The sequence below is a fragment of the Amia ocellicauda genome, chromosome 2, assembly GCF_036373705.1.
Source record: "Amia ocellicauda isolate fAmiCal2 chromosome 2, fAmiCal2.hap1, whole genome shotgun sequence".
In the NCBI taxonomy this organism is placed as follows: Eukaryota; Metazoa; Chordata; class Actinopteri; order Amiiformes; family Amiidae; genus Amia; species Amia ocellicauda.
The window spans coordinates 18571970-18598846 of record NC_089851.1 but is presented as its reverse complement, the minus strand read 5'-3'; the positions used below and the strand labels follow the sequence as shown (position 1 = coordinate 18598846).

General features: G+C 36.9%; 1 protein-coding gene across 6 annotated transcripts in view; it reads right to left on the bottom strand.

The window, feature by feature from the left end:
• Nucleotides 1-2336: 2336 nt before the first annotated feature.
• The window catches only part of fam110b (family with sequence similarity 110 member B), a 49391-nt gene continuing 24850 nt past the window's right edge, over nt 2337-26877 (bottom strand). For 3 of the 6 annotated variants that reach the window (XM_066720001.1, XM_066720008.1, XM_066720017.1), the window contains 2 exons: nt 22888-22981; nt 2337-7434 (listed from right to left, as the gene is read on the bottom strand). In XM_066720001.1, the coding sequence (XP_066576098.1) occupies nt 6016-7131 (1116 nt within the window). In that variant the 5' untranslated portion in view covers nt 7132-7434; nt 22888-22981 and the 3' untranslated portion in view covers nt 2337-6015. Of the gene's footprint in view, nt 7435-10621; nt 10928-19186; nt 19339-22887; nt 22982-26877 lie in introns of those variants that run through there. The other 3 variants (XM_066720025.1, XM_066720042.1, XM_066720034.1) reach the window with 3 other exon arrangements.

The window sequence follows — 26877 nt, the reverse complement described above, 5'->3', positions numbered from 1 at the left end:
TTACATTACAAAAATTATATTTCTTTACTGGAATCAGAAATCATGTTATGTGTGATAAAATAACACTTCCATATTAAAACGAACCTCTTCCAAATGAGTGAATCGTCCAATTATTCTACAGTAATTCGGCAGCTGTGGTATAAATTCCAGGCTTTCGCACAAGGCCCTGCATGATGTATAATGCCAAGCTACCAGAGTCACTGTGATTGTGCAAATGCCATTTTATATTCATTATTGAGTTTATATTTATGTTTGAGTAGTATTCTCTTTATATCAAGGCTGCTTGTTTCAATGGCGACCTACTGTTTATCAGAGGTTAAGTAGAAACTCTGACACCACCAAATGTATATGAACTGTATATCAGATATGTATTTGGTAGTGTCGGAGTTTCTACTTTACCTCTCATTGCTATCTGCTCATTAAAGGGTACGGTACAAAGTCATTGGCTGCTGTCAGGCAGAGGGCCAGCACGCAACTTGAGAGCCTTATCGCATAGCTCAGCAAGCACGCCTGGGTACCCCATGACATTCAGTCTTGGGACTCTGCCAAGCACAACGCTTTGTGCCAGACTGCACGGAATGCATGGAGGTACAGACTAATACCGGTGAGCATTTGATGTCCTCCAGCTCGTGACTCTTGTGACCTGGGTTGAATTCCAGAGGGTGAGGAGTCTTTCTTTTATGCATACAATGTGAAGGTCACCATTGTTCCAAAATATGGGGCTCATAAAAAAGCATTTCTAAGTCAAAGGGAGATGAAAGAGGACATAAATATAAACAAGGAGATTGAGTACAAGTTGTGACACCAAGGATTGAGGTTTGCGTAACACACACAATCACAAAAAAGAAAAAGGGCAAACAGGTGTGATAATCCAAGTCACTGATTACTTTTTATATGAAAACCAATTGGTCATTAAAAAAGATAGCCCTTTAAAACTGTTTTAGAGAGCACATCCAAGGTGGTGATATTTAACCCTGAATCAAGGGTTAGTGATACAAATACAAAGTCCCCATGGCATTTCATGACTGTTTAATTGAGTTCAGAGGAAGAAGCCTAGACTAAAAACATTCAAATACATCACTTGATGACATCCTATTCCATTGTGACCATGATGTCTGGTCAAATTAATAATTCAAGATTGGACCTTCATTCTGCTTGATGCAAAGAAGGAGTGTGAGAGCATGATAGAATGAAGGGGAAAAAGATAATCACTAAGACAGCACTGGGGGGGGGGAAGAAATGTATAATAGTATGGTTTGGAGAAGTCAAGTCTGTGGTGATGGAAGTGTGTACAGATAGATGTGGCTGAGAGTCAGTTAGATAGAAGAACATCTGCTGAGAGATGAGTTAGACCATGAAATGCATAGGAAAAGGGGAGATAGGCAGGAAGAGAAGCAGACAATAGCAGTCCCTCCCATTACAGTCAGAGAGAGATGGGAGGAGAATGGAGTGATCAAATTTGTCAAAAGTGGCTGAAAGGTCAAGAATAGAGGAGAGAGGAGTGTGAAGCAGACACAACGTACAGTTTGTGAAAGATAGCAGGGCACTTTTCTGTGGAGTGTGCAGGATAGGAACCAGACCAAAGGGGGTCAAGCAGGGAGTACTTAGGGATGAAGGAGGACAGTTTGCAGTGAAATGTTAGATCGAAAGCTTTGAGGAGGGAAGTTATGGGCAGAAGAGAAGAGAGAGCAAGTGTCTTAATAACAGGGGTTATGCAAGTCTGTTTAAAGTGAGAAGAAAAGTCATCAGGGAAAAGAGCTTTTGAAAACAGGACATTTAGAAAAGAAAACAAGGGGAGGGCGAGATGGAGAGAGAAAACAAGAGAAGATGAAAGATTGATCGAAGAGGAGGCAAAGGACGGGTTGGGATAAGTTGGAGGGTGAACACAACAAAACAGTCATTCAGCGAGATGGAAGAGCAGAGGTGATGGAGGTGGTAGAGTATTGAGGAAGGAGGTTGTGAAAAGCGGTTCGAATGAAAGACTGGTCTGTTTAGTGGAGGGAACAGTATCAATATCTTGCACTTCCTTTCAGTAGATCACAGCTTGGTATATGCTGAACAGATGGGAAAGGAGCAGGCAGGCAGGATATGTGAGGACAGAAGGACTTCACAGCTGAAGAAAGGAAATGAAGAGTGGACGTGCAGAGAACTGAGAATGAAGAAAAAAGAGGGAGAGTGAGGAGAGCAGAGTAGGTGAGGACAGTTGGACTGCAACAATTGTCAACAGATCCTGCAGTAGGAGACCAAAAAAGGGAGGGGAACAAAAATAAAGGAATAGAGAGAAGACAGTGGGATAGATAGAAGACGTGGATCATAACAACAATAAATCATTTGCAAAGATTAGACAGGAATTCTTTATTATTCAGCAATGATTAATTGCACAGGATCATTCACAATGTATTTGATCACCACCATGTCATTTAAAATGTAAATCTGCATTTTTGCATCCGGTTTTGCTTCATAAAATGAGGTGGAGAATGACGTTGCCCTTCATGACATTCAAGTTTGTCCAAAAGATGTTCGATTAGTACCAAGTGGGAGGCCAGGGAAGCACTGCAATGCTCTAAGGCAAGAAGCATGGATTAGTATGCACACCCCAGCCATAGGATTGTGTGTGTGGTCATTGGAAGTGTAAAGACATTGAACCGTGTCCATTCCACCGTCCTTGGCAATGTAGGCCTGAACCTGTCTTTTAGATATGGATAGCAGGATGTTAAATGTGGTAATAATTAAAATGTGGATATCAGAGCTGAGGTAGAATATTATAGTGCAAAAGTTTAACTGGGTAAACTGTATTTGGAAGATTGAAACAGTTACTAAATCTGGTGTTGTGCATTCCACTGAATAAATGTACAGATCGACATACTAAACATGTTACAGCCAATATGGACACTGTGTGTTAAGGAGCTCTATGGTTATGGTGGTAAATGACAAGAACATAAGGACAATCTTCTAACTGTAACATGCTTTGTTTTTTCCCCTCCCCAGAGCAATTCAGAGGAAAATTTGATTGCCTTCCCATATTGTAGTACCTGATTCAATTCCAGAAAACCACTCATGGCAGGAGTCAAAACGAAGTCCAAGTCACCAGTAAAGGGCAAGCATGATTTTTCAAATTGATGAGAAAACATACAGAATTTCACAGTATTACAAGAAAAAAGCACAATAAAGGCAATTTTGTTTAGCCTTAATAAAATAAAATGAAGCATATTGAATTACTATATCCATTAAAATACACACTTCTTTACACACCATTATTTATAGAAGGCAAAGCTCTCTCCACCTCAACTTACCGTACATGATTTAAGCTAGTGTTGCATCACTGTATCATAACATTACAATACCTGTCAACAACAGTGTCATGGCCTTTCAGAAACCTCTAGGTTAGATTTGAACACCACCTACTGCTTCAATGGACAAATCTATTCCCTCTGCAATCTCTAGGAGAGAAACATGTCTTATAGACGTTCACACATTTTATTGATAGAATCAAACCACTGTTTTATCCAGTTGTGTTTTCTTTGGTACACTTCCCTACCACAACACAATAAAAAATACAAATACAAAAAAACACTAACAAACACTCAACACATTTAAATTCAAGTTACCCAATTTCACACAATTTTAAATACCATTACATTTGCATTAGGTACTACTAGTTTAAGGAACCAACATGTGTTTATTGATGTATTTTAATTACGGCCTGCTTCAGACAAGTTTTTCCTTCAGGGTGGTCACTGTAGTGGTAGCTTTTTAAATATGGAGTTAATAAGGTTTAAGTCCAGGATCTGAAACTCAAGGCTTAATTGTCACTCGTGTACAATTGTGATTTTGACTGTAGGCATGTAGGTCCAATTTCTTGCAGTATGTAGTCATATTGAATAGGTCTTAAAATAAGAGCAATAGTGTTTTCAAGAATTTGAAAGTAGCCATGCAATCTGTGATGTGGATTTCATGTTGAAAACGTATCAAAAACAATCACTCTCTGGCATCAAGTAATTACCCTGGTACACGTTTCTTTTAAATACTTTGTAAAAGGTGTTTAAATTATAAGCTTGGCAGAGGCTCCGTTGAGGAAGTAGAGTTGGTTCTTTGACTTTCAGGGTAGACCCTTTCTTTGCCGCTCTATGAATTAGACAACTTGCCATCTTGTGACACATGGTAACCATCAGAAAGTGAGAACAGTACTAGCAGCCAGAGGTATTATCATGCAACATAGCAATATATAATTAAACCCTACAATGTTTTTTTAAATGAAATGTTATGGAAATAAAAGTTTCTGCCACCTATTCAGTTTCACCTTCATAATTGCACAGGATTTAAACTATTTTGTTGTAAACTAAATGCTCTTTCATACTGAAACAGTATCTAGGAGATATGTTAAAAAAGCAGAGGACTGGCTTACAAATTAAACCCACACATTCTTCAAGACTTCACAGGTGATTTATTCAAATTCAAAAGTGTGCAATTTCTATCTGTAACAAAGTAAGGTAGAAATAGACAAAACACACTAGATAACTAACAATAACAGCGCTGACTTTCTTTTTTGTCTTACAATTCCATGAATTGGGAATAAATGTTCTGGAACGTTCTGCAGCAAACAGCATTTTCAACCTGAACAGCTGGTCGAGAACTACTTGAAGAAAATAATCTAAATGTAGCTTGGAATGTAACTGACCTAATTGCTTCAGCAATCTCCAGATTTTATGTTATGTTTATTTTTTTAAGAACAAATAAATGTTCATGTAGCAGAATTTATGGCCACCAAATACAATAAAATACTACTGCCTTTGGGTCTGTTGTGCACTTATATTCTGTTACAATATTGTCACTGGTGTTTTCCTGACATTTTTTAGAGACATGTTACATAACTTAAGCTTGACTTCAAACCCTCGAACATTTCAACATTTGAATGTACATCCATTCCCACTTTTGCCAACTAGGCCTAATCATTTTGTTTAGATAAATTTAATGTTATGAGACAATGGAAAAATAAACAGTATTTTCATATTATTATAAATTGTAGAGTTATTTCTAGTATGTTACCACGCTTTTCTGTGAATAATAAAGAATAATCTCTCCAAAATAATACTTATGCAGGTTTACTGGTTTTATCAACAGAATATCAGAGTACTCTTGCAAAGCAAGAACAAAGAAAAGATTAAAAGCGCCCAGAGCTATTTATTAGCATAACAGACTCCTCTTTACAGATTTGGTAACAACTTTGAAGTTATGTACATATCCTTACAGCATTTACACATAAAAAAAAAGTTTCTACTTGCTGATGAAATGCAGAGAGCAGTACTTTTGTGTACATGACATACAAATAATTCACTTTATGAGGTCACTCACTAAACTTCCATTCCATTGTACCACACCATTAACTGTCAATAAAAACAGTATAGATGACGAACGTGATGGAAGTGAATCACAGAATGCTGATGATTTACGACACGGTTTGCACCACATCACCAGTGCAAAGCTGGACTGCTTAATGAAAAAGCTACATGTCATTCAGAATACAACTATCCTAGACTGTAACATGCTTCTCAGCCCAGGACTTTATATACATACAGTATGACTGCATCCACACAGATTAGAAAGTTAAACTACTGATTGTAACTCATTGTATAATTGTGTAGCCATACCGGTATGGCTGCATGATTAAGCATGTCACATGTTGTATGAAATGGCATAACATGAAAACAATGCACCTAAAGGAGCTGTAATATGTTTGATTGATTTAAGCAAAATACTGTACTCTTAAGACAGAGGGCCAGGAATAACAGCAACCTCTGACAAATTGTTTCATTTAAATTTATTTAACTGTAGGCCAAGTCATGTCGCATGTCGATAAGCATGCAGATTCTGAAGACATTGCACATTTAATGCAAAGCAATCGAGAGGCTGTGAAACTGAGAATTCACCACCAATATAAGATTCACAGACAAAATACATTTTGCAAAATAATGATAAAAAAAGGAAAGGAAAGAAAAGACAATTGTGGGTCCTTTCTCAAACATGAGACACTTTCTGAGATTCTCTGGCTTGCTTGATGCTATAGAGCCATTTGATGACTCTTGCATTCCTTTCGACTGCAGAGATGCCATACGGCACTCGTTCATTGGCGTCCTCATCATCTGTTAGGTCATCATTGCTATGCCGTGACTGATCGCAGTCTGAGCTAATCATGCTTGCACTGCGAAAGTTTAGGGAGATTATATCTGAGTTTGCCCGCGTGAAATTCTCCACACCGAAGTTTTCAAGTTCTTCAGGATCCAGTCCACAGTAATTAAAAAAACGTTCAACGTCTGCACTCGCACGAGCATATCTGTCACTGAGGTCGGACTTAGATCTGTGCAGTGAAGGTCTCCTGCTTACACCACTGTCCGGCTCTACGGTGTCATTCTCGGGCGATTTAAGCGTATTGCAAGCTGTGATGTTGGGCTTAGGAGGCAGAGGTGGTGCAGAACTACTGCTAGGTGTAGCTTTAAATGGCTTACCATTGCATACTCTTCTAATGTCTGAAGAACTATGGGAGACATGTAGTGATGAGTCGCTGGACTGCTCTTCAAACAGCCGTTTACTAATATTTAGGTTGCTTCCTTGGGGGCTTGAATGGCCTTGTGTTGGGAATACCTTGAGCGATTCTGCAAAGGACCGTCGATTGAGCTCAGTTGATTCTGACCTGTGGGGAGCCCAGCTTCTGGAACTGTGTTTATGCACTGTTCCCGAGGAAGAGCCCTCCGAACTGTTGATTATATTTTTGAGGATTTCCAGGTTCAAATTCTCTCTTTTCACACTACTCTCAGACTTGGAATTATTGTTCGAAGCCTTCAACGCCGGACTGCTCCCTGCTCTTTTTGTGATGGGGCAAACCGGGGGTTTAGCCAACACTGCCGGCTTCACTGGTTCCTGCTTTGCGTTGATCACCTCTTGACTTTTAACATATTTGGCCTTGTCTGCTTCCAGTCTCTCAACTGCACTCAGTCTTTTCGGGTTGGGTTCAGCCTGCCTGCGAAAATAATCCGGCCCTTTGTTTAGTATGCGGAGAGGTACGGCGGAGGTAAAGGTGGTTGCTTGGCCTACAGGCTTGACCATGCTATCTGTCTGTAGTGTTTCTGTAGGCATGTTTAATGGTCTTTCCCCAGCAGCCGTTTTGGATTCCGTGGTAGGCTCTCCTCAGAGTACTGCTTAGAAACATGTACATCAAGCCCGAGGAATGGACGATGAATCCTCTCTCCACTGACTGTTAGCAGCAAGGCCTCATCTCACAGCTCATTAAATACCACTGTGCTCTTTTTCAAGGCCGCCTTTGTACAAAAAAGGGGCACCAGACACAAGTCCGTATTAATCTGCTCCGGTGGTTTCTTTTAGCCGAATGAAAGATGTAGGAGTCCTGTCTCTTCCTTTGTGTTCAACACAGGCAGCTATCTGAAATACAGAAGAACCAACCATGTGTTAGTGGTGAAGTGACATCACATCTATAGCAACAACAAGGAAAGCGAAGGCAAACTAACGCAGTTGGCTGCCACTGTTACAACTGGAGTCTGACTTGTGACTCACACCTAGAAGCTGCTATATAAAGGTTTCACAGTGACAACAGTGAGAAGGTTTTAGCTTTCAACAAACCTATCCAGGAACATATTGTCTTTAAGACTGTAATAAAATGAAACAAAAAAGAATATCAATCAATCCTATACATGGCAGCAGGGAACATTTCAGTGTCAACATTTCTAGGTTTATATCTTCGAATACTTTTTTTTCCAGTAACTCATGTTCCTAATACACCACTGTGCAAATGCATTTGCTAAATAAAGGTCATGTAAATGCCCCATAAATTAACCTTCATATTCTGCAGTAAGTAAAAAGAGCTCTGATAACAGGCTTTCCTTCGGTCTCCTAAAACAAAACTATAAAAATGTTTTATGTCATAATGCAATCAGAATAGATTACATTTGGCCTTCACTTGACTTTCGTTTAAGTCCTAATGATTTCATAATGACCACCCTCTACACATTCTTTAGTAAACTTGTCTTATGAAAATGTTAATACATAATACATAAATACTGCAAAAACAATATCCATAGAACCAAATGTAAGCTTATTACAGAATGGAAAAAAATATAGGCTAGTTATTTTTCTGACCTATCTGTATTTGGATTAATTAAATGATTAAAACCAAACTAATACAATAATTTAAAAAAAAAACGTCCTGAAAGGATTAAAACAAACATAATCTTAGATTAAAAAATGAATAGGTATTTTGAGAAACCTGGATGTTTGAACAAGTTTAAATTCTACAATAAAAGTCTACAGTTATGTAATACAAATAATATATATATATATATACACACATATACATACATATATAGTACACCAAATTGATTATATAAGTAAGGAACTTGTACTAGGAGGAAAGACAGTTTTAGCTACAACGCATTTTATTTCCCTTCGGTTTTCAATACAGAAAGTTATTATTTAGTGTCCTTCAACAGCTAGAGTGGTGCACTATGACAACGCAAAATGCTTAAATTTTACCTGGAAAATGGAGCCTTATTGGGTGTCAAATTATTTAAAGTCACCTCTTCTGCCTCAATAGTAACAAATACTGCTTACATAGCTTTTGGAGTTGACATGGGAATTGCTCAATGAGAAACCTTGCCATGTTGCCATCTTAATGAAGAACAGAAAGCACACAGCTTCCAACAATGGCTTTTGCAGGAGCTTTAACAGTAATTTTTTTGTGGAGGTGCAGATCAATATTACCAGTCCACTCTAGTGCTATGGTGTCTCATTGAGGCATTGGCTTTAATAAAAACAGATAGGCCCTATTTCTAATATTGTGATTATGAGATTGAATTATATTGTGTTCACATAAAGACTGGTATTAAGATCCTGAGATAATTCAGCACAGGATCAGTACTACCATTCTGTAATCTCATGATGGTAAAATAAATTATCTCAGAATCACAATATATAATAGGCCATTAGATTACAATATATTGGCTGGTAATATTGAGATCCTGGGATACATTGTATGTCTGCTTCCTCAAATTTGAGCAAATACTGCCTAAATCTGCATTTGTAGATCAAATATAATACTATATTGCAAAATAATAATACCTAATCACACAAAAATTCACAAAATCACAAAAAATGTCTTTCACTGTCAGCACATTTTTTGAAATAATTCCCTTAAGGTAATGTCTTTCACGATCATAATCCATTTATAATTCACTGTACTGTTTTCCAGTTGTCAGTTTAACAAGTACACTCTTATTGTCTGTCTAACATATACTCCCCCTTACAGTTAACAGTTATTGTTAAACACTTTTAAAGATCCAAAAAAGAGATGTATTGACAGTGAATTGAATCCACTTGTATGTAAAGTAAAAAGCTATCAGGGCAAGTGATAAACCTTATCATCTGTATAATAAAATGCATTTCCCTTCAAAACTTGACAATGTTTTTATTGAAAACATAACAGAAAACAGATTGTGTCTAATATACTTATGGTACAAAAGTATATTATTTGCTGCTTTGATTATGCTTAATCAGATATTTTGTTTCAAAGAAACGCAACACATGTAGGAACCTCAAAATCATCTGGGAACAAGAGGTAGAATATTTGCATAATTTAATCTATAATAATTAACCCCATCAATCTCACCATTATTATAAGTTACATAGTTATAACATGCTTAGAAATAAAATAATACAGGAGGACTGCCTTTTTTCAACCAGATACATGTTATACAAGTTAATTAAAAACATTGTAGCCTAAATAACACTAAAAATTGAACTCCATGTTATAATTCATATATATTGGTAAATCAGCATGTATGTATATTTTTATAAAGTTTCTCCTTTTGTATTACATTTGTAAGATAGAGAAAAAAGGAAAAACGCCATACATAATGTTATACTTGAAATTATCAAGAAAATAGTTCTAATTGAATAGTCTACATTTAATTACAATACCTTCAAATGAATGCAAGTACCAATCACAATTACAATGAGAAAAAACATGGTGATGCAAAATATTAGAAGTGGAAAGAGTTAATTGGATCTGAGAATGCTCTGGTGGAGATGTCTGCTTTCAAAGTTACTAGCCAATCTGTGGCCATGAGAGAAAAAGATCAGCAGGGCTTATGATATCAACCTGCCTATCAGTGGTTCCACACTGCATAACATATGCATGACTGACTACAGAATCAGAAGGAAGCAGCCTTAAATAGCTATGAAACACGGTTGTATGGATAAAGCTTGCACAGTTGAGAAACACAAAGCTTTTCTGGACACCTCCACAATATCTAACTGCTTGGCAAACACAGGCATCATCACATAGAAATCACAGCCGCAAATTTGAATGCAAGACTAAATTGTGATGCAAACAGTAATTTAAATGCTGCAGTTTACTGTAATCTGTTCTGTTTTGCCTGATGATTTAAAAATGCAACGGCGCATTTTTGCCCCCCGTTCTTGGATGTCAGTGACAAATCTGGTTATAGAGATACACATAAGGGTAATGAGCTTTTAAAAGGCTATTGCCATCAAATATAATTAAGAAGCACAAGCACTAAACTCAGTAATGCGAATAAACGAAAATTATGCTCACCCACCCAATATCAGCCTTAATCCTGACAGCTACAGTCTCCCACAGTGCTCGAGCTGCTAACCTCCCCAGCTGTGAGCTATTGTCTTCAGCATGCCGTCTTCCTCAAGATTGCTTTGTTTAATTTGAGCCAAAACATTAGGAATTTTGCAGACAAAAAGGTAGCCAACAGGTTTTCCCTGCCATTTGCCGACTGTGCTCCAATATATCCACAAACTGACTTTCACCTCATTTATGCTTTTTTTCTTTCGTTTTGTCTTGCAGAAAGCCATGAACTAATGGAGTAGCTTCTTAACACTACTCTCCTCTTGCTTCTGAAGCTAGTTGACCCACAAGTCTCTTCCTTCTCAGATTGTTTAGACCCTGTAATTGGGCCTTTAACATTTTTTTTTTTACAAGGTAGAGTGACGGGTGAGGGCAGACAGCTGGGGGTCCAGGAAGAAAAAAAGAAGGAAAGAAAAAGGAAACTACAAGCAGCATCTGGTTGTCATTAAGGTCTTTTTCCTAAAGAGAAAAAAAGACAGAGCTCCAGACTAAGGTCACAGGAATTTAAACACACAATCCATGAGAAAATTAGTGTGTACACACAGTCTAAATGGCTGTGTTTATAATGTGTGATCTAATTGTGCAACTGTAATGGGAAAAAGGGAACAACATTAGTGTCCCAATATGTTACTGGGAGGATGCGGTTTCTTTTTAGTTTCTTCTGTGCTTTAACGTGCAATGTAAAATGGTGATTGATACAGGTTATATATAGTATAATTTCATTTTAAAGTGCCTTTAGAAACCCTTAAAATCAATAATAAATAATTCCTGTGCACATTGAAATGAACAGGTTTATCATTACAAAATAGTAAGGTATAATAAATTATTTTATAACAACAAATGTTTGTTACATGCGTCTTGTAAACAGTACTAAAAATATAAAAACTTGTTACCAATATTCCTCGATTAGATTACACAAATATATGGCACTACAAAAACACTGAAGTGCAGAATTTATTTGACTATGGTGCTAGAAGGTGGGAGCGATGGTAGTATGTGCTACCTTTCAATACAACTTCAAGTCCTCCCTACTGGTTCCTGTTTTCTGGTACTAAAGCAAATGCATTTCTTACATGAACAAAAACTGCACCCTCAACAATACGTTCTTCCTAGTTTCATTAATACTATTGTAAATCTAACAACATTTTAGGAGATTGTACGCTTTCAATGTTTCAGAAATTAGGACATGTTAGTTGTGGGTTGGGGGGCGTGACAATAATATTACTTAATATTAATTAAGTCAGATTAATGATCTGTACTTTGTCCCATATACAACATATTTATGTAACATTATATTTTTGTTTCCCCATGACTGGCAAATAAATAAAATCAATACATACAAAAACAATATCATATCCACAGATGAGGTTGAAGGGAATAGTATTCAGGTTGCAAGTGGTTTGCCAGTTCTTCTCAGATTCCCTGCCCCAGGTTGTAGAATATAAATACGTTTCCATCAGTCTCTTTACTAAATTTTTGTAATCAATACAAACGGTAATTGCTATCTGGTATGTTCTGCCACCTTAACATGTCTTACAGTTGTACAGACACACACTCTTCCTTGAGGTGATGCTAATACAACCACTATTTGAAATGTTATCCCCATCTGTATGAAACAATGCATTTATCATTTTGTCTTTGTGTCAAATATCCAATGTTCTCTCTAAAATAATGTGTATTGGGGGAATATATATATTTTAAAAGAAACAAAAACAAGTACAGGAACGATTACTGCTTTAATCTAATACCCATTTCAAATCCCCACCTGCAGCTTTTCTCCCTGGGTTGGAAAGTGTTTGGATGCTGAAATTCTGCAACACCTCTTTGTCAGCTCAGTCTTAAGGGAGATCAGCAGGAATTAGAAGCTATAAAATATGTGCTTCTATTTTATGAGCTATATTGCTTGTAGCATTTTCAGGCAACATTCAACACAAATAAATTAAAATAATGAAAAAATACATTATTTATATAATAAAAAACATACAGTTTAGTACTTAGCAATTAAGAAAATTAGAAATACTATTTTGGAGATGCTGAAACATTAGGCTATACTTCATTCCTAAATGCAAGGCTCCAGTTACATGTACAATAAAAATATGTGTAAGTGTAATACAATAAACCATCTAGAATTTGAGTCTTGCGCTTCTGATATCTTTAGATTGTGTTACTTTATCCCAGGATGTTCTAAAACAAATGCATCCTGGAATGCAATTTCTTTGTTTCTTTATAATAATATATACAAGTCTAGAAAATGAAGAAAAAAAGAATAATCAAAAAATCATTGAATTGTTTTTATTAGTGAATCAAATCTTCCAGACTACACAGGTACAATCAACTCCAGCAGAATAAGATTCAAAGGAAATACTTTCATACCACCCAAGTATGAACTATACTATAGGTTACAAAATAGTTCAGTTGCTTTAAGAAAACAAAAAAGCAAGATACTGTTAAACCATATTACAAAGTTTTCATTATACACATTTTTGTAACAATTTTTCCATTGTTAATAAAAATAACAAACGCAATACCTCTGGTTTAAAAATCAGTTATGCTATTGTTATTTTGATAAAGTACTGTGAATGTACTCTGCACTTGACTGTGATGTTTAAAGCTCTTGCACTCTGTGTGGTGATCACATATTGTGACTGGCAAAATATATGCCTTATTTAATAACAGATAGACAAACAAAACTAAAATATACTGTTAAATACTACCTTATCAGCACATTTACACACTTCAATAAAAAATAAAAATTCTACTACTGAGTCTTCAGTTCTAAGCAGGTTTATTTACACCAAACAGTCTGTGCATCAGTGAGTCAGGGTCCATACTGCCTTATGTAGGCAGATTTTTTCTTTCTTTTTACTGAGTAGGGTTATTACTGGGTTGAGTTCTGTTTAGACATTTCAAAGGGTTTTCAGGAGTCAAGTTACCTATGCTAGTCCTAAAAGACACGGTGTTAAAGGCCCTGGCCCAGAAGAGAATTTGGAAATAAAGGAAAAGAGAAAAATAAATGTAAATCAATCAGTGAAACATAGCAGAGAAAAATAATCAAGAGCAATGACTAAAGGAGCAATGGAAGCCCACAGCAGGTTAGTGTGTCATAGTTTTCATGATTGAAAGCATTCATGAAACCTCAGCTAAAATTGTTTTTCTTTTTCTTTTTTCCTTGACTGGATACAGTTTCCACTTAACATTTCCCCACAGGGTATATTTCTCTCAACAGTGTGCAGTAAACAAAGAAAAGGTAAGATTTCTAATAATGGAGCATTTAATAGGCTACACACTTAAAGACAGGAAATGGATTTGAGTGAGAAAATAATTACTAAATTCATTCCAGTCCTCCTGTTTCTTCATTATTTGCCCCAGTGAAAGAATAGCTATTCCCATAACTTTATCAAGGTCAAAGTAACTGGCTCTGTTCCACTTTGTCTCTTTTCTATTTTATCTGCCCCTGAATGTCTTCTGAAAGTTATTAGGTCCAAACCCCCTTAAAATTCCCCACAGAGAAATCTTTCTAAAACATCCTTAAAATGTGTTTGTTTTTTCATATTACCTAAGTGAAATAAAACCACAAACAGTGTAAGTTTTCCATTGCTGATATGCTGTGAATGTCTTTTTAAATGACTTCCTTTTGGAACTCTCTATCAAAACACTGCCAAATTAAAAACCATGTGAGACTTCATCCTACGTCCCAGAAACAGAAAATGTACTAAATTACATACAGACAGAATACAGATGTTTTAAGGTCAACTATCTGTATGTCATAAAACCGAACCGAACAAGTAACATTAAGTAAGGTTCACACCCTGCACCAAACAAAAATATTACGCATACAACTGTAAATGCTCAAAGGCGATTCTGTTTTTCCTTATATGAGAAAGAGTAATCCCTCATTAAAGAACCAGCTGGCTGCAGGGCTCAGGAAAAAGTTAACATTTCACACGACAGTGTTTAATTGCTAAAACTAAGTTGCCAGTAAAGTCGCTTTCTTGTTTTTTTTCACATTTCGTCTCGTTTTTGAACATATAGAAGCTAACAATCCAGGCCACTTTCAATAAGTTCGCTTGCGCCCTTGCAGTGTAGGGGTGTTTCCAAGGTTGCCGGCTGTCTGACGCCCCTCTACGCACCTGGTAAAATGGCAGTTACCTGCGCTTACTTCTTATCAGTATTTGGAGAAACACGTTTTTCAATTGAGTTTGAGTAACTTCTGGCAAGCACTGGCCTAAAGCACAGTCCCCTGCCTCACTGAATGGACACTGACATCTTGAAATCGTTTGCACTGGACTTTATATCTCATCTGTTAAAAAATTATAATAATAGAACAGAAAACAGAATATAGGATTAAAGTATCAAGACCTCTTTTTAAAACAACAGTGAAATCAAAAAATTGTAAAATGATGGTATAGAATTTGCATCTTCTCTTTTTCTTTTTTTTCCTCCATGAGACAGATTTACTGGTAGTAAATATTACGACAAATAGGACTAGTACAGAATTCGGTAGGGTACAACACTGCCGGCTTCACCTCACAGATGGGGTCTTGTCTCGGGGGACTCGTTGCTATATTCACATCTCAAATTTATAACACGGTGCCAACTTGCCACCTGACTGCTAGGTGGATAAATCACAGCTAGTTTGAAATAAACAGACCCTGGGGATTTGGGGCAACCCTTCACGTCTACAGGGCAGACAGGTGTCAGCACCAATACCAGCCTATACAAAAAGGTATGAAATTGTTTAGAGTCTAACTGCTGTTGTATAAAGCGATGCCAGAGAGTGTTTACACATGGTTTTATGTTCCTATTAGTATTGTGTTTAATTCTGTAGGCAAAACCAGGTTTTAGTCCGCTAACATGTTGGGTGCGAGGAAATTGTCACATGCTTTATTTCCCAAATGTGGAAACAAAGAAATTTGATTTTCTCATATAATACATCTTAAAAAATAAACTGTATGTCTTATGCTAATATATTTTTGACTTTATTTACATGACAAGTGCCCAAAACATGGACAGCTGTGTTATACTAAAATAACAGAGAGAATAAAGATGTAAATGCCTGCTGTTATGTCGTTTCTCTCTTAATAAATAAAATATAATAATCCGAGTAGTGTTTAGGTCATTGCGAATTACTGATGCAACAAAATATATATACTTACATCATAAATCTAGTTAAGCCACTAAAACAAACACCCTTCATTTAACAGTCTGTAACCTGTTACTTTTCTCCCACAGATACAGATCCTTGCCAAATCTTTTATTCATTAAGAATATAATGCCAAACTCGTGCTGTCAGATTGCGTCTACGAGATAATGTTGATAGCATTCGGAGGATCACAAATATTTATAAAGGATTAAGTTACTTACTTACCAGTGGTGAAGTTCCTCAAATCTGTGACACACATTTAAAGCTGCCCCTTCTGAGAGTGTTATTTGAAATTCTAACCATCTGCCAATTTCTTGTTTACAAGCCTTCAAGAGAATCCGGAGAGTGAACCAAAATGCTTCTCCATCATTTGGGCAGTTTGGAGGGCTGAAGGCTTCAGTGTAATACAATAAAATTCCTTTTAATCTACATCTTTGAGGTTACCAACAGCCATGGCATATTGTAATCTAGCTCTGTTAAAATTGAACTGTAACCTAATCTCCTAAGGATTTTTGCTTTTATTGCTATATAGAGAGTTTTAAGCCATTCCTTTACAGAATTTGCTGAACAAATCACGCATTTGTCCTTTAATAGCTTCGCTCTAAATGGAGGCTGACCAATAACCTGTTGGATTACAGAAAGACAGCTCTTTAACGTATATATATATATATTTTCCCCCCTGCCATCTTTACTGGTCCATTGGCATTTGGAATTAAAATATGTTATACGCCTCTTCATCAGCACATGTAGAGTCCCAGGGCTGCTAGCACTCACTACAGAGTTGCATTAAGCTCTCAAAAAAAAAAAGCAGTATCTGAAAAAACATGCAATTCATCATGTTCAGGTGATGACACTAGGGTCTTTCTCTTGGAGTCTGGCAACAGCTACACGGAGGATGGAAATCCAAAAAAGCCTTGAGATACAGAGAGGACACAGTGAAAGAATTCTAAAACCTTCTTGGGATACCTTGGCAAACATGGATCTTTGCCAGCCAGCATCTCACAGTGCCTACAGCACAAGCAACAATTCTTCCTGTACCCCAGGGAATGGAAACCTGCAAATCACATATACAGCTTGTGCCAACACTGCCTGCAAGGAACTCTTAGCTGAAGGAATCCACTGTGGCAGTGTCTATAGAACTGGCAGCCTATATGGCATGAGAAAACCTCTTATATGAACTTTGGTAGATATAAAAGGCATATATTGATATTGTGGAAGACAATGAGTCTTCACTATGAAGTTGGTTTGCAGAATCAGTCAATGTAGTGTATTCAAGCAATTGCAGGGTGATAATCAACAACAGCCTGAGAGAGTTTCCTCTGACAGTCAGAGAAGTTTCTCTGCACATAGGTAGAATCAGTCAGCTTATATAGGCAGTATCCTACATGAACATAATTCAAATACATTCCATATGGTGATCATATAGAAGTTTCCTTGTGGAATCTTAGAGCAACAGTAAACCAACAAGAAGAAGTACTAAAAGGTAAAATATAGTTTACTGGCAGTTTGCAATTTGGCAGTTGCTAAAATAGAGAAACTACCTTACCCATTTCTAAATACCCCCAACACCCGTCCACACGCACACTATTGCAGTGCACTTAAATCTGAAGACTAGTTTCAGCAATATGCAACATCATAACATATATTTGGTATATATATATATATATATATATATATATATATATATATATATATATAATATAATATATAATATAACTAATTTGATATAAAACAAGAGAAGCTAAGGGTATTACCAGTTGTGAGCCTGTTAACATTGCTATTGTTATAACAATACAATTATGATATATATTCCAGTTTTTTGAAGGGGTAGCCAGTCACGGTGGTCCGTGGAGCTGCAGAGCAGTTCGGGGGTGGTCTCTCACCATGCCACCCAGCACTGCATCATAATTTATTATTCTATATATATTGTCATATTTCATACAGTAATACACACACACACACACACACACATATACTAAATTAATCCACTGTGCACTTTTTACTTCAAAATGTTCACATTCATCATACAGTGCCAAATGTAAGGCACATACAAAATATCCAAAAAAGAAGACAAGCGGAAAACAAGCGGAACTGAAGTCTGTACATTTACTTACAATTCTTAATTCTGGAACATGCACTGAGGGAATGGAAAATACATTCCACATGGAACTGATTCTATCTTATAATAAAAATACTAAAAACTCTCAATGTTTTTATACATTATACAGACATTATATATACATGATTTAGGATGGCATGTACCCTAACCATCATACACACAAAGAAAACAGGTTGTTGACAAATCTGATTCAAAACATGATTAAAATTTCAGATGAACCTTATGCAACAGTGAACAGCTGTTATAACTAAAAGGGCCATGTGCTATTTTTAGCATTCAGTTTGTGGAGAGAAATGGATTTTACAGCAGATAAAACAGTGATAAATAACATTTAAAAAATCTTTCCCTACCGAAAAAATACATTTTGTTAATGGAAAACTAAGTATTTTATTTAATAAAATGATTAAATCTATTGTTTAAAATGCATTAATCAATGTAATTAAGTTGCACAAAAAACACATTTCAAATTTCATGCACCAGTAGAATCTACATGCATATTCATAATTGTTATTAACGTACTGTACATATTTTTCTACATTATACATGACTTCCTGTAAGAAGAAATGCAGACACAGTGACCCACTTTATCATAAGCTAATGCTTCTGGGAGGGTAGCTTTCAAATGTATCTCATATTGTGTAGTCACTGATGTTTTTCTACCATACAAAATATACATTGCTATATGTGAAATTTAGGTCACAAATCTTGGTGATACCTGAATACAGTAGCTATACTATATATATATTTTTTTACTATATTTACACCACAAAATTAAGAAAGAATACAAAAATCTTTTTTACTAATGTAATGTCTGATAAACAGCTTGCTACCCCTCCACAGGGCAGGGGATTAGAGCAATGAGAAAATGCTGGAATTTAAACCTCTTAAAACAGATACTCCTTTGCAGGCTTCAGTATTACTACACAAAACTATTATTCCACCACAGGGTCATTATGTTTCCTTTGTATGGCTGCAGAGAGTTAATGTTCCTGAAACTAGCCCAAGGGTTTTGTAAACTAGCAAGAGGGTTGCCATGACAACAGGCTTTATTAACAATGCAAGATCATTTCATGCGTTCGTTGCAGACAGCCTAGCGGCCTGCTAATTTTCAGAAACTGCTTTTTTGTTTCATGCGCTAAAAATTGCATACCCTCTTTCCTGCTCTTTTAAAGACTGTTTACAAAAACGGGGGGTTCATTATTCCATTAATGGAAATGCCATTATTAAAAACTAGTTCAATGCAATGTGAACACGTACGTACCATCTTCCTTGGCTCTTGCTCTGCCCGTGTCTTAATGACTTGAGAAGACAGCTTCAGCTTTCAAGCCGAGCAAAGACAATCGAGAGCACGCTTCCTCTGAACCAGCTAGGCTCCTTTTTAAGCAGTGCTGGTGGATTTCACACACCTTTTTTCTTTCTCAAGAAAAGTGAAAAAACAGAAGCATACAGCATGTGATCACATGATCAACAAAGGCTGGTGTTATTTGACAACAGTTACACATGGGGTTCGGATGAAAGGCTATTTTCAGATTTACAGATATACCTAGTGTACACATCAGTCTCCTGATCCCCTTTGCTTGCCAATTTCAGCACCGGTAGTGTAGTGTAAGAGAAGTACATGTGCAGCTAAGGATGTACATTACTGTGCATTATTATTATGTAACTACATCTAAAAAGAAAATCACCAAGTGTATTTCTGAAGTATGGCACAAATAACACTTTTAGTTAACAAGATGTATCTAATATACATTGTTTAAATACTCACCAAAGGATTATGTAAGTTTAATTGAGTTAACTTATTACCACTCCAGTTAACACTCTAACTAGTATAATCATGTTTTCCCTGAATATAACACTATTTGCATTAGGTTTATATTGATTTATTATGCCATGCAGGTAGAAAAATACATTAAAATGACCGGAGTATGATACATATTGCATTTCCTGCTATATGACCTTTAGTACAGATTTCTGTTTTAAAATGGCAACATTGTGTATCTCCCAAATTGTCATTAATGGCAATATAGAACATTACTCAATACTATCTAGCACTAAAATATTGTGATTGAATAAAACAATTCTTGAAACAGCTAAATGTTTTTGCCATTTCAAAAGGAAATGCTCTCCTTTCAACCTGTAAAAGAGTGTCTTACATGACCTCCACTATGGAACATATGTAATGCTGTAATTATACACTATTTGTTCGTGAGATTTCACTTGTGCTTCATTGTGTTTTTCCAATGGATCAATTATGCATAGAAAATATCACCAACTCTTTAAAAATGAATACATCATTATTTCCCATCGATTTTGTTTTTCACTGACTTTTTGCCCTGAGGTTCAATTTAGTGACTTTAAAATGACCCGAATAAGAAACTGCCATGGAAATCATAGAAACTGTCTGGTAACATTATAACAAGTTTTAAAATTGGTTTCAGACATTATTAAAGTATCTAATCAATATTGATGAATTCCAGACTTTTTCACCACTAGAGCCATGTTTATAATAACTCCATACATTCAGAAGCTCCATCCATCAATCTTCGAAACCGCTTATCCTGGTGAGGGTTGTGGGGAAGCTGGAGCTTGCTGGGCAACACACACAGAGACACACAAACACACAGGGCAATTTAGAGAGACCAATCAATCTAACCCGCATGTCTTTGGACAGTGGGAGGAAACTGGAGTGCCCGGAGAAAACCCATGCGGACACGGAGAGAACATGCAAACTCCACACAGACAGGCCCCCCGAGCCGAAACCCGGGACCCCGGAGCTGTGAGGCAGCAGCGCTAACCACCGCGCCACCGTGCCATCTGTACATTCAGAAGCTTCTACATAAATATTTGTCCATAGAGAGTACAATTTCCTTCACACTTTCACCCTAAATTTTCAGTTGCCTTTCTAAACTTACTAAATTTGAAAGTAATAAGAGGATATTGAAAAGTAGCACACAACAGAAATTAATTTTAAGTACTCACTGCACATGTCCAATATGCCAACTCATTTCCTTTACTCTAAAGCATCTCTTAAGTCTCTGGTCTAATTGACCTAATCTGCACTAAGAGGAATAGAAATCATGTGCATTTCAGTTATATGTGGAGTATTAGAAGTGCAAGAGCAAATAAACACATGAGCTCCACAAGGAGTAAGCACCATTCACAGGGTAACAAGGTTAACACGGAGTATATAAACCTAAGGATATCAGAAACGTACAGATTGAAAAGTGAATAGCACGTGTGAATGACACTGTTGTCAGCTTGTGTAATGAACTATCAGGTAATCTATTTCTTATTCCCACACAACACTTTTTGTATACACTGTCATTGCAACTTTAATTCATTGTTATCTGTCAAATATCACCTATCCTAACACAGGCAATAAAGTGGTATTTATTTAATTTCTGTGAACTTAATGGAACAAACGACTACTTGCATAATATGAAGAACAGGAAAAAAAAAAAAAAAAAAAAAAAAAAACATTCATGGTCAAAACTATCATGGCAGACATTAACAGTCAGTTCCAGAACCACAACTGCTACAACAGCTAAAAACTTGTTTTTCTTTAAACCAAAAACATATTGTAGTAGTTAGTTTGGGACTTACATATTTAAACACAACTTACTTGAGTGAATATATATTCTCAAAAACCTCAATTCTGTACATCCATATAAATATAGATTTCAGTGGAAAAACCAAAACAAATGGTAAAATATTGTGAAAAGTTCTTCCCCTGCTTATACATTACTATTAGTATTTGCTTTCAAGTGGATATAGATGATTCATAGAAGGAAAAAACAACATTGGCTAATCACATTAAAGTGTTAATGTGTTGGCTGTGATCTGCAATTTGACTACAGCAGCAAGGGAATTGGCATATCTGTTTTCAAATAAAACGTTGTAACTAAGTAACCATTTTAAATTAAATTGCACATCATAGCCATAGTTTTCACATGCCAACAATGTTTTGATAGGATACATGACAATATGAAGGATAGCATGACTAAAGCATGTAGAACAACCAAAACAAACACAACTGTGTCCACTATCACTTTATCACATTTACACCAGATATGATGTTACAAGTGAACTCTGAATATGCTTGTGTTAGCTCAATAAAGAACTATCAACAGACAATTGCTCACTTGTACTTCCTTTAAGTTAACGAAACACAGACAGGAAGCGTCTCTCTTTCTGCAGATAACCCCAATGTGAAACAGCCAATCTGCAGAGTAAAATCCGATTTTCTGCCATGTGGCCAGGACCCAAGACAGAAAGCTATCCAACCAGAGGACTCATCTAGGCCAGACTAAGCAGCTAATACAATTGTACGAGATCTATGAGCAACACAGACTGTACCTCAGCTACCGATCAGCTTAGAAAGCACTTATCATTCCAACTGCAGCACTGCAGAGGTAAAACTCAAGCCAGACTGCGGAGAAGGCAGGCAGGCCTGCATACACACAGCAGTGCCTATCGTCTCTCTTACAGCATCAAGGAAAGCACCGACTGACTGGATTGTATTTTGATTAAATAAGAGACTGCTCTTAGTGAACCTGTATCTTGACTTAAGGGCACAACTCACATGACACTCAAGTGATCTCTTTTGGATTTTCCGACAGTACAGAAACAAGTTTTTGCTTCTGTTTGCCAAAAACATTACAGCATGTACGGTAAGTCAGAAAGTGTTTAATTGCCTCTGCATATATATACACATCGATTTCACTCCTGCCTATGGTAACGCCAGATAAAAGAATGAATGTCTTTTGTTTCTGTTTTTTTTTTTTTTTTTTTTTAATGAAGACGTGCCGAAGGATTCTCTCAGCACTAAGCCAAGGCAGGCGCTACAGATAATACTAACTAAAATAAAACTAATGGATTCCCACTGGATCAGTTACCGGTGGAAACGGCTCAAAGATACTAGTAAAAAGACAAACAAACAAAAAAAAGCTACAAAGAGCTCACCTGGGGCAGTTTCAGGTCTTAGTGGGTTGAACGCAGGTGCTGTCTGGCTCCCCTTTCTCATTCAGCTGCTGGGGACTGTCAGAGGGACTGGTACCTGAAATACAATCACCAACATCCCTCAGTGAGGACAGCTGTTCTGCCACATGCACTGCACTGTGTTCTAGGCTAAATCAAAAAAGGGTTTTGGAGCTGCAGTGTTCAGTGGTTTGACCAATATTTAGGAAGAAAACAAAGGGATACAGATTTCTGTAAGGTTGGTGTGATGCCAACAGAAAAAAAGATGCATTCTTAAACAATATTACAGAAGCATCATCATATGTTATAACTTATGTGGAGCTGTGGAGCACAAAATTCCTGTTACAAATGCATTTGCAATTTGAAAACAGATCTCATCTCTGTAACTGTACCTCATCAGTGTGAATTCATGCAACTTAGAGACAACATACCAAACACATTTACTGATTAAACATTTGAATCAAAGTTCATTGGAGTTAGGTAGAAAGTCATAGGATCCTAATGGAAGGTAGCAGGTGAAGTTCCCTTGCTCAATACAATAACATACACAAATAAAAACTATGTCTAACATGGATACATTGCCTCAGCCTTCAATTCCTGTTGGGACCATGGAACACATTTATCTTTTGAAAGAACACTTCAAATACAAACACAGCATCTGTTCTTATCATCAAGATGTTCTTATTCAGGATGTCAAAGGCAAATTGAAAATGACAGTTTAAACCACGCTTTAGTGAAAAGAATGAATCCAGTAATGTCCACTGAAATCTTATTTTGACAGAGAACCTGCATCGCGATTGATGCAATAAAGTCCAGCATTACTGAATGTGATGAATCACTTGAATCAAGCAACATTTAACTCCTCATCACAATAAAGTATGCCAGTCTAAAACATTGAAAAGATGTCAGAAGTAGCAAACACAGACTGGTAACCCTATTATAACACAGACAATGCAAGCTTCTCTTAATAGCTGGTCTGAAAGACAAGTAAAGAATTAAAAAAAAGGGTGTGAACTACATGGGAACAGGTACAATAAAGGTACCTTGCAGAGTTTTTTTTTTTTTTTAACATGCTCAAACCACTGGATATGGTTTTGTAGTATATGATATTAAAAAGAAGGTAATAATTTAGGAACTCCCTTGTTATGTGTCTGCTACTCAATTGCCATCCTGTGCACAAATTAAAGGTTCACAAGAACACTCTGATTATTTATTGCTGCTCAAGTGAGATGTTTCATCTGGCTTATTAACTGGTTTCACAGCTGGTTTTTCCAGAGGCGCGAGATGGAGGCAGGAGCGTACGTCTCTCCAAGGTGACACAGGAAGTCTGGAGTCTGGGATTCCTGGGTTTGCCTTTCACTGCCACTACAGACTGCAGCACGCATCACTGCAGAGTACTGTATGTTCAGTCCCACACAGGACTTACAGTATGGAAAAATCATATAAACTGTACACTGTAATATAGGATGCTGCCACATTACCACTCGTGCAAGCTATACATTCAACCATTTTTATTTTCATTGAATATGCAAATTTAATGCAACACACAACTTGAAAATAAGTGTAAAAAAGATGGTTTCATATAATTACTTCTGATTATCTCATCCAAAGCTTTTCTTCATGGGGCCTTTGAAACTTGAAAACTATAGTTTGCAATCCAAGATATTGCACTTTATTCTGCCATCTATTCCAGCTTTTATTAATACCAATCCAATTTCAATATGCAAAAAGGATAGCTATTACAAAACAGTAAATTACTAAAATTACTATTTGTTATACTGCCCTTTAATGGCTTTGGACAACCATTTATCAAGTGCAGCCTATTATTTGCTAAAGCTAATCTAAAAACCTAGAAATCTAGAAATGAATGGTTTGCATGTGAATCTAAATTGTATTACATTGTATTTTAAATAATATACTTAGCTGAATTACATTTTCCTCTGATGAATATACATTATAGTGTTTTGTTTTGTTTTAATTACAATTAATCAGAAGGCCTAGTCCCCATTCTGCAGGAGTACAGTAGTAAATGCAGAATTCACTGTGCATTCAGATAACAGAATTTACTAAAAGCAGGACAAGGTCAATAAAAACTTGGTGTCAAATGTCTGATGTGATGTTAGTGGCTTCACGTAACCTTTTTCATAGTAAAGTTTGTGTAAAGGTGGTGTTTACCTTGGATAATACTTGCTCTGAAATGTGAAAACAATAGGTGTGGAGTAAGTTCTCTTCAGACCTGTATCCAAAAACTAAAGTGAACCTAGTTTTACAAAACCTGAAACTGAAAATCTTGTACAGTGCATCCGGAAAGTATTCACAGCGCTTCACTTTGTTATGTTACAGCCTTATTCCAAAATTGATTAAATTAATTATTTTCCTCAAAATTCTACAAACAATACCCCATAATGACAACGTGAAAGAAGTTTGTTTGAAATCTTTGCAAATGTATTCAAAATAAAAAACAAAAAAAGCACATGTACATAAGTATTCACAGCCTTTGCTCAATACTTTGTTGAAGCACCTTTGGCACCAATTACAGCCTCAAGTCTTTTTGAGTATGATGCTACAAGCTTGGCACACCTATTTTTGGGCAGTTTCTCCCATTTTTCTTTGCAGGACCTCTCAAGCTCCATCAGGTTGGATGGGGAGCGTCGGTGCAGCCATTTTCAGATCTCTCCAGAGATGTTCAGTCGGGTTCAAGTCTGGGCTTTGGCTGGGCCACTCAAGGACATTCACAGAGTTGTCCTGTAGCCACTCCTTTGTTATCTTGGCTGTGTGCTTAGGGTCGTTGTCCTGTTGGAAGATGAACCTTCACCCCCAGAAGCAGGTTTTCATCAAGGATGTCTCTGTACATTGCTGCATTCATCTTTCCCTCGATCCTAACTAGTCTCCCAGTTCCTGCCGCTGAAAAACATCCCCACAGCATAATGCTGCCACCACCATGCTTCACTGTAGGGATGGTATTGGCCAGGTGATGAGCGGTGCCTGGTTTCCTCCAGACATGACGCTTGTCATTCAGGGCAAAGAGTTCAATCTTTGTTTCTCATGGTCTGAGAGTCCTTCAGGTGCCTTTTGGCAAACTGCAGGCGGGTTGTCATGTGCCTTTTACTGAGGAGTGGCTTCCGTATGGCCACTCTACCATACAGGCCTGATTGGTGGAGTGCTGCAGAGATGGTTGTTCTTCTGGAAGGTGCTCCTCTCTCCACAGAGACACGCTGGAGCTCTGTCATAGTGACCATCGGGTTCTTGGTCACCTCCCTGACTAAGGCCCTTCTCCCCCGATCACTCAGTTTGGCTGGGTGGTCAACTATAGGAAGAGTCCTGGTGGTTCCAAACTTCTTCCATTTACGGATGATGGAGGCCACTGTGCTCATTGGGACCTTCAATGCTGCAGAACTTTTTTCTGTACCCTTCCCCAGATCTGTGCCTCGATACAATCCTGTCTCGGAGGTCTGCAGACAATTCCTTGGACTTCATGGCTTGGTTTGTGCTCTGACATGCACTGTTAACTGTGGGACCTTATATAGACAGGTGTGTGCCTTTCCAAATCATGTCCAATCAACTGAATTTACCACAGGTGGACTCCAATCAAGTTGTAGAAACATCTCAAGGATGATCAGTGGAAACAGGATGCACCTGAGCTCAATTTTGAGTGTCATGGCAAAGGCTGTGAATACTTATGTACATGTGCTTTTTTTGTTTTTTTTAAATATATTTGCAAAGATTTCAAACAAACTTCATTCATGTTGTCATTATGGGGTATTGTTTGTAGAATTATGAGGAAAATAATTAATTTAATCCATTTTGGAATAAGGCTGTAACATAACAAAATGTGGGAAAAGTGAAGCGCTGTGAATACTTTCCGGATGCACTGTAGATAGGTGGGTCAACACCTATACTTTGCGTTCAAACAGAAATATTAATGACAGAAACCTCCTATTACATATTTTTAAATCTTGTTATGTGTTAATTATA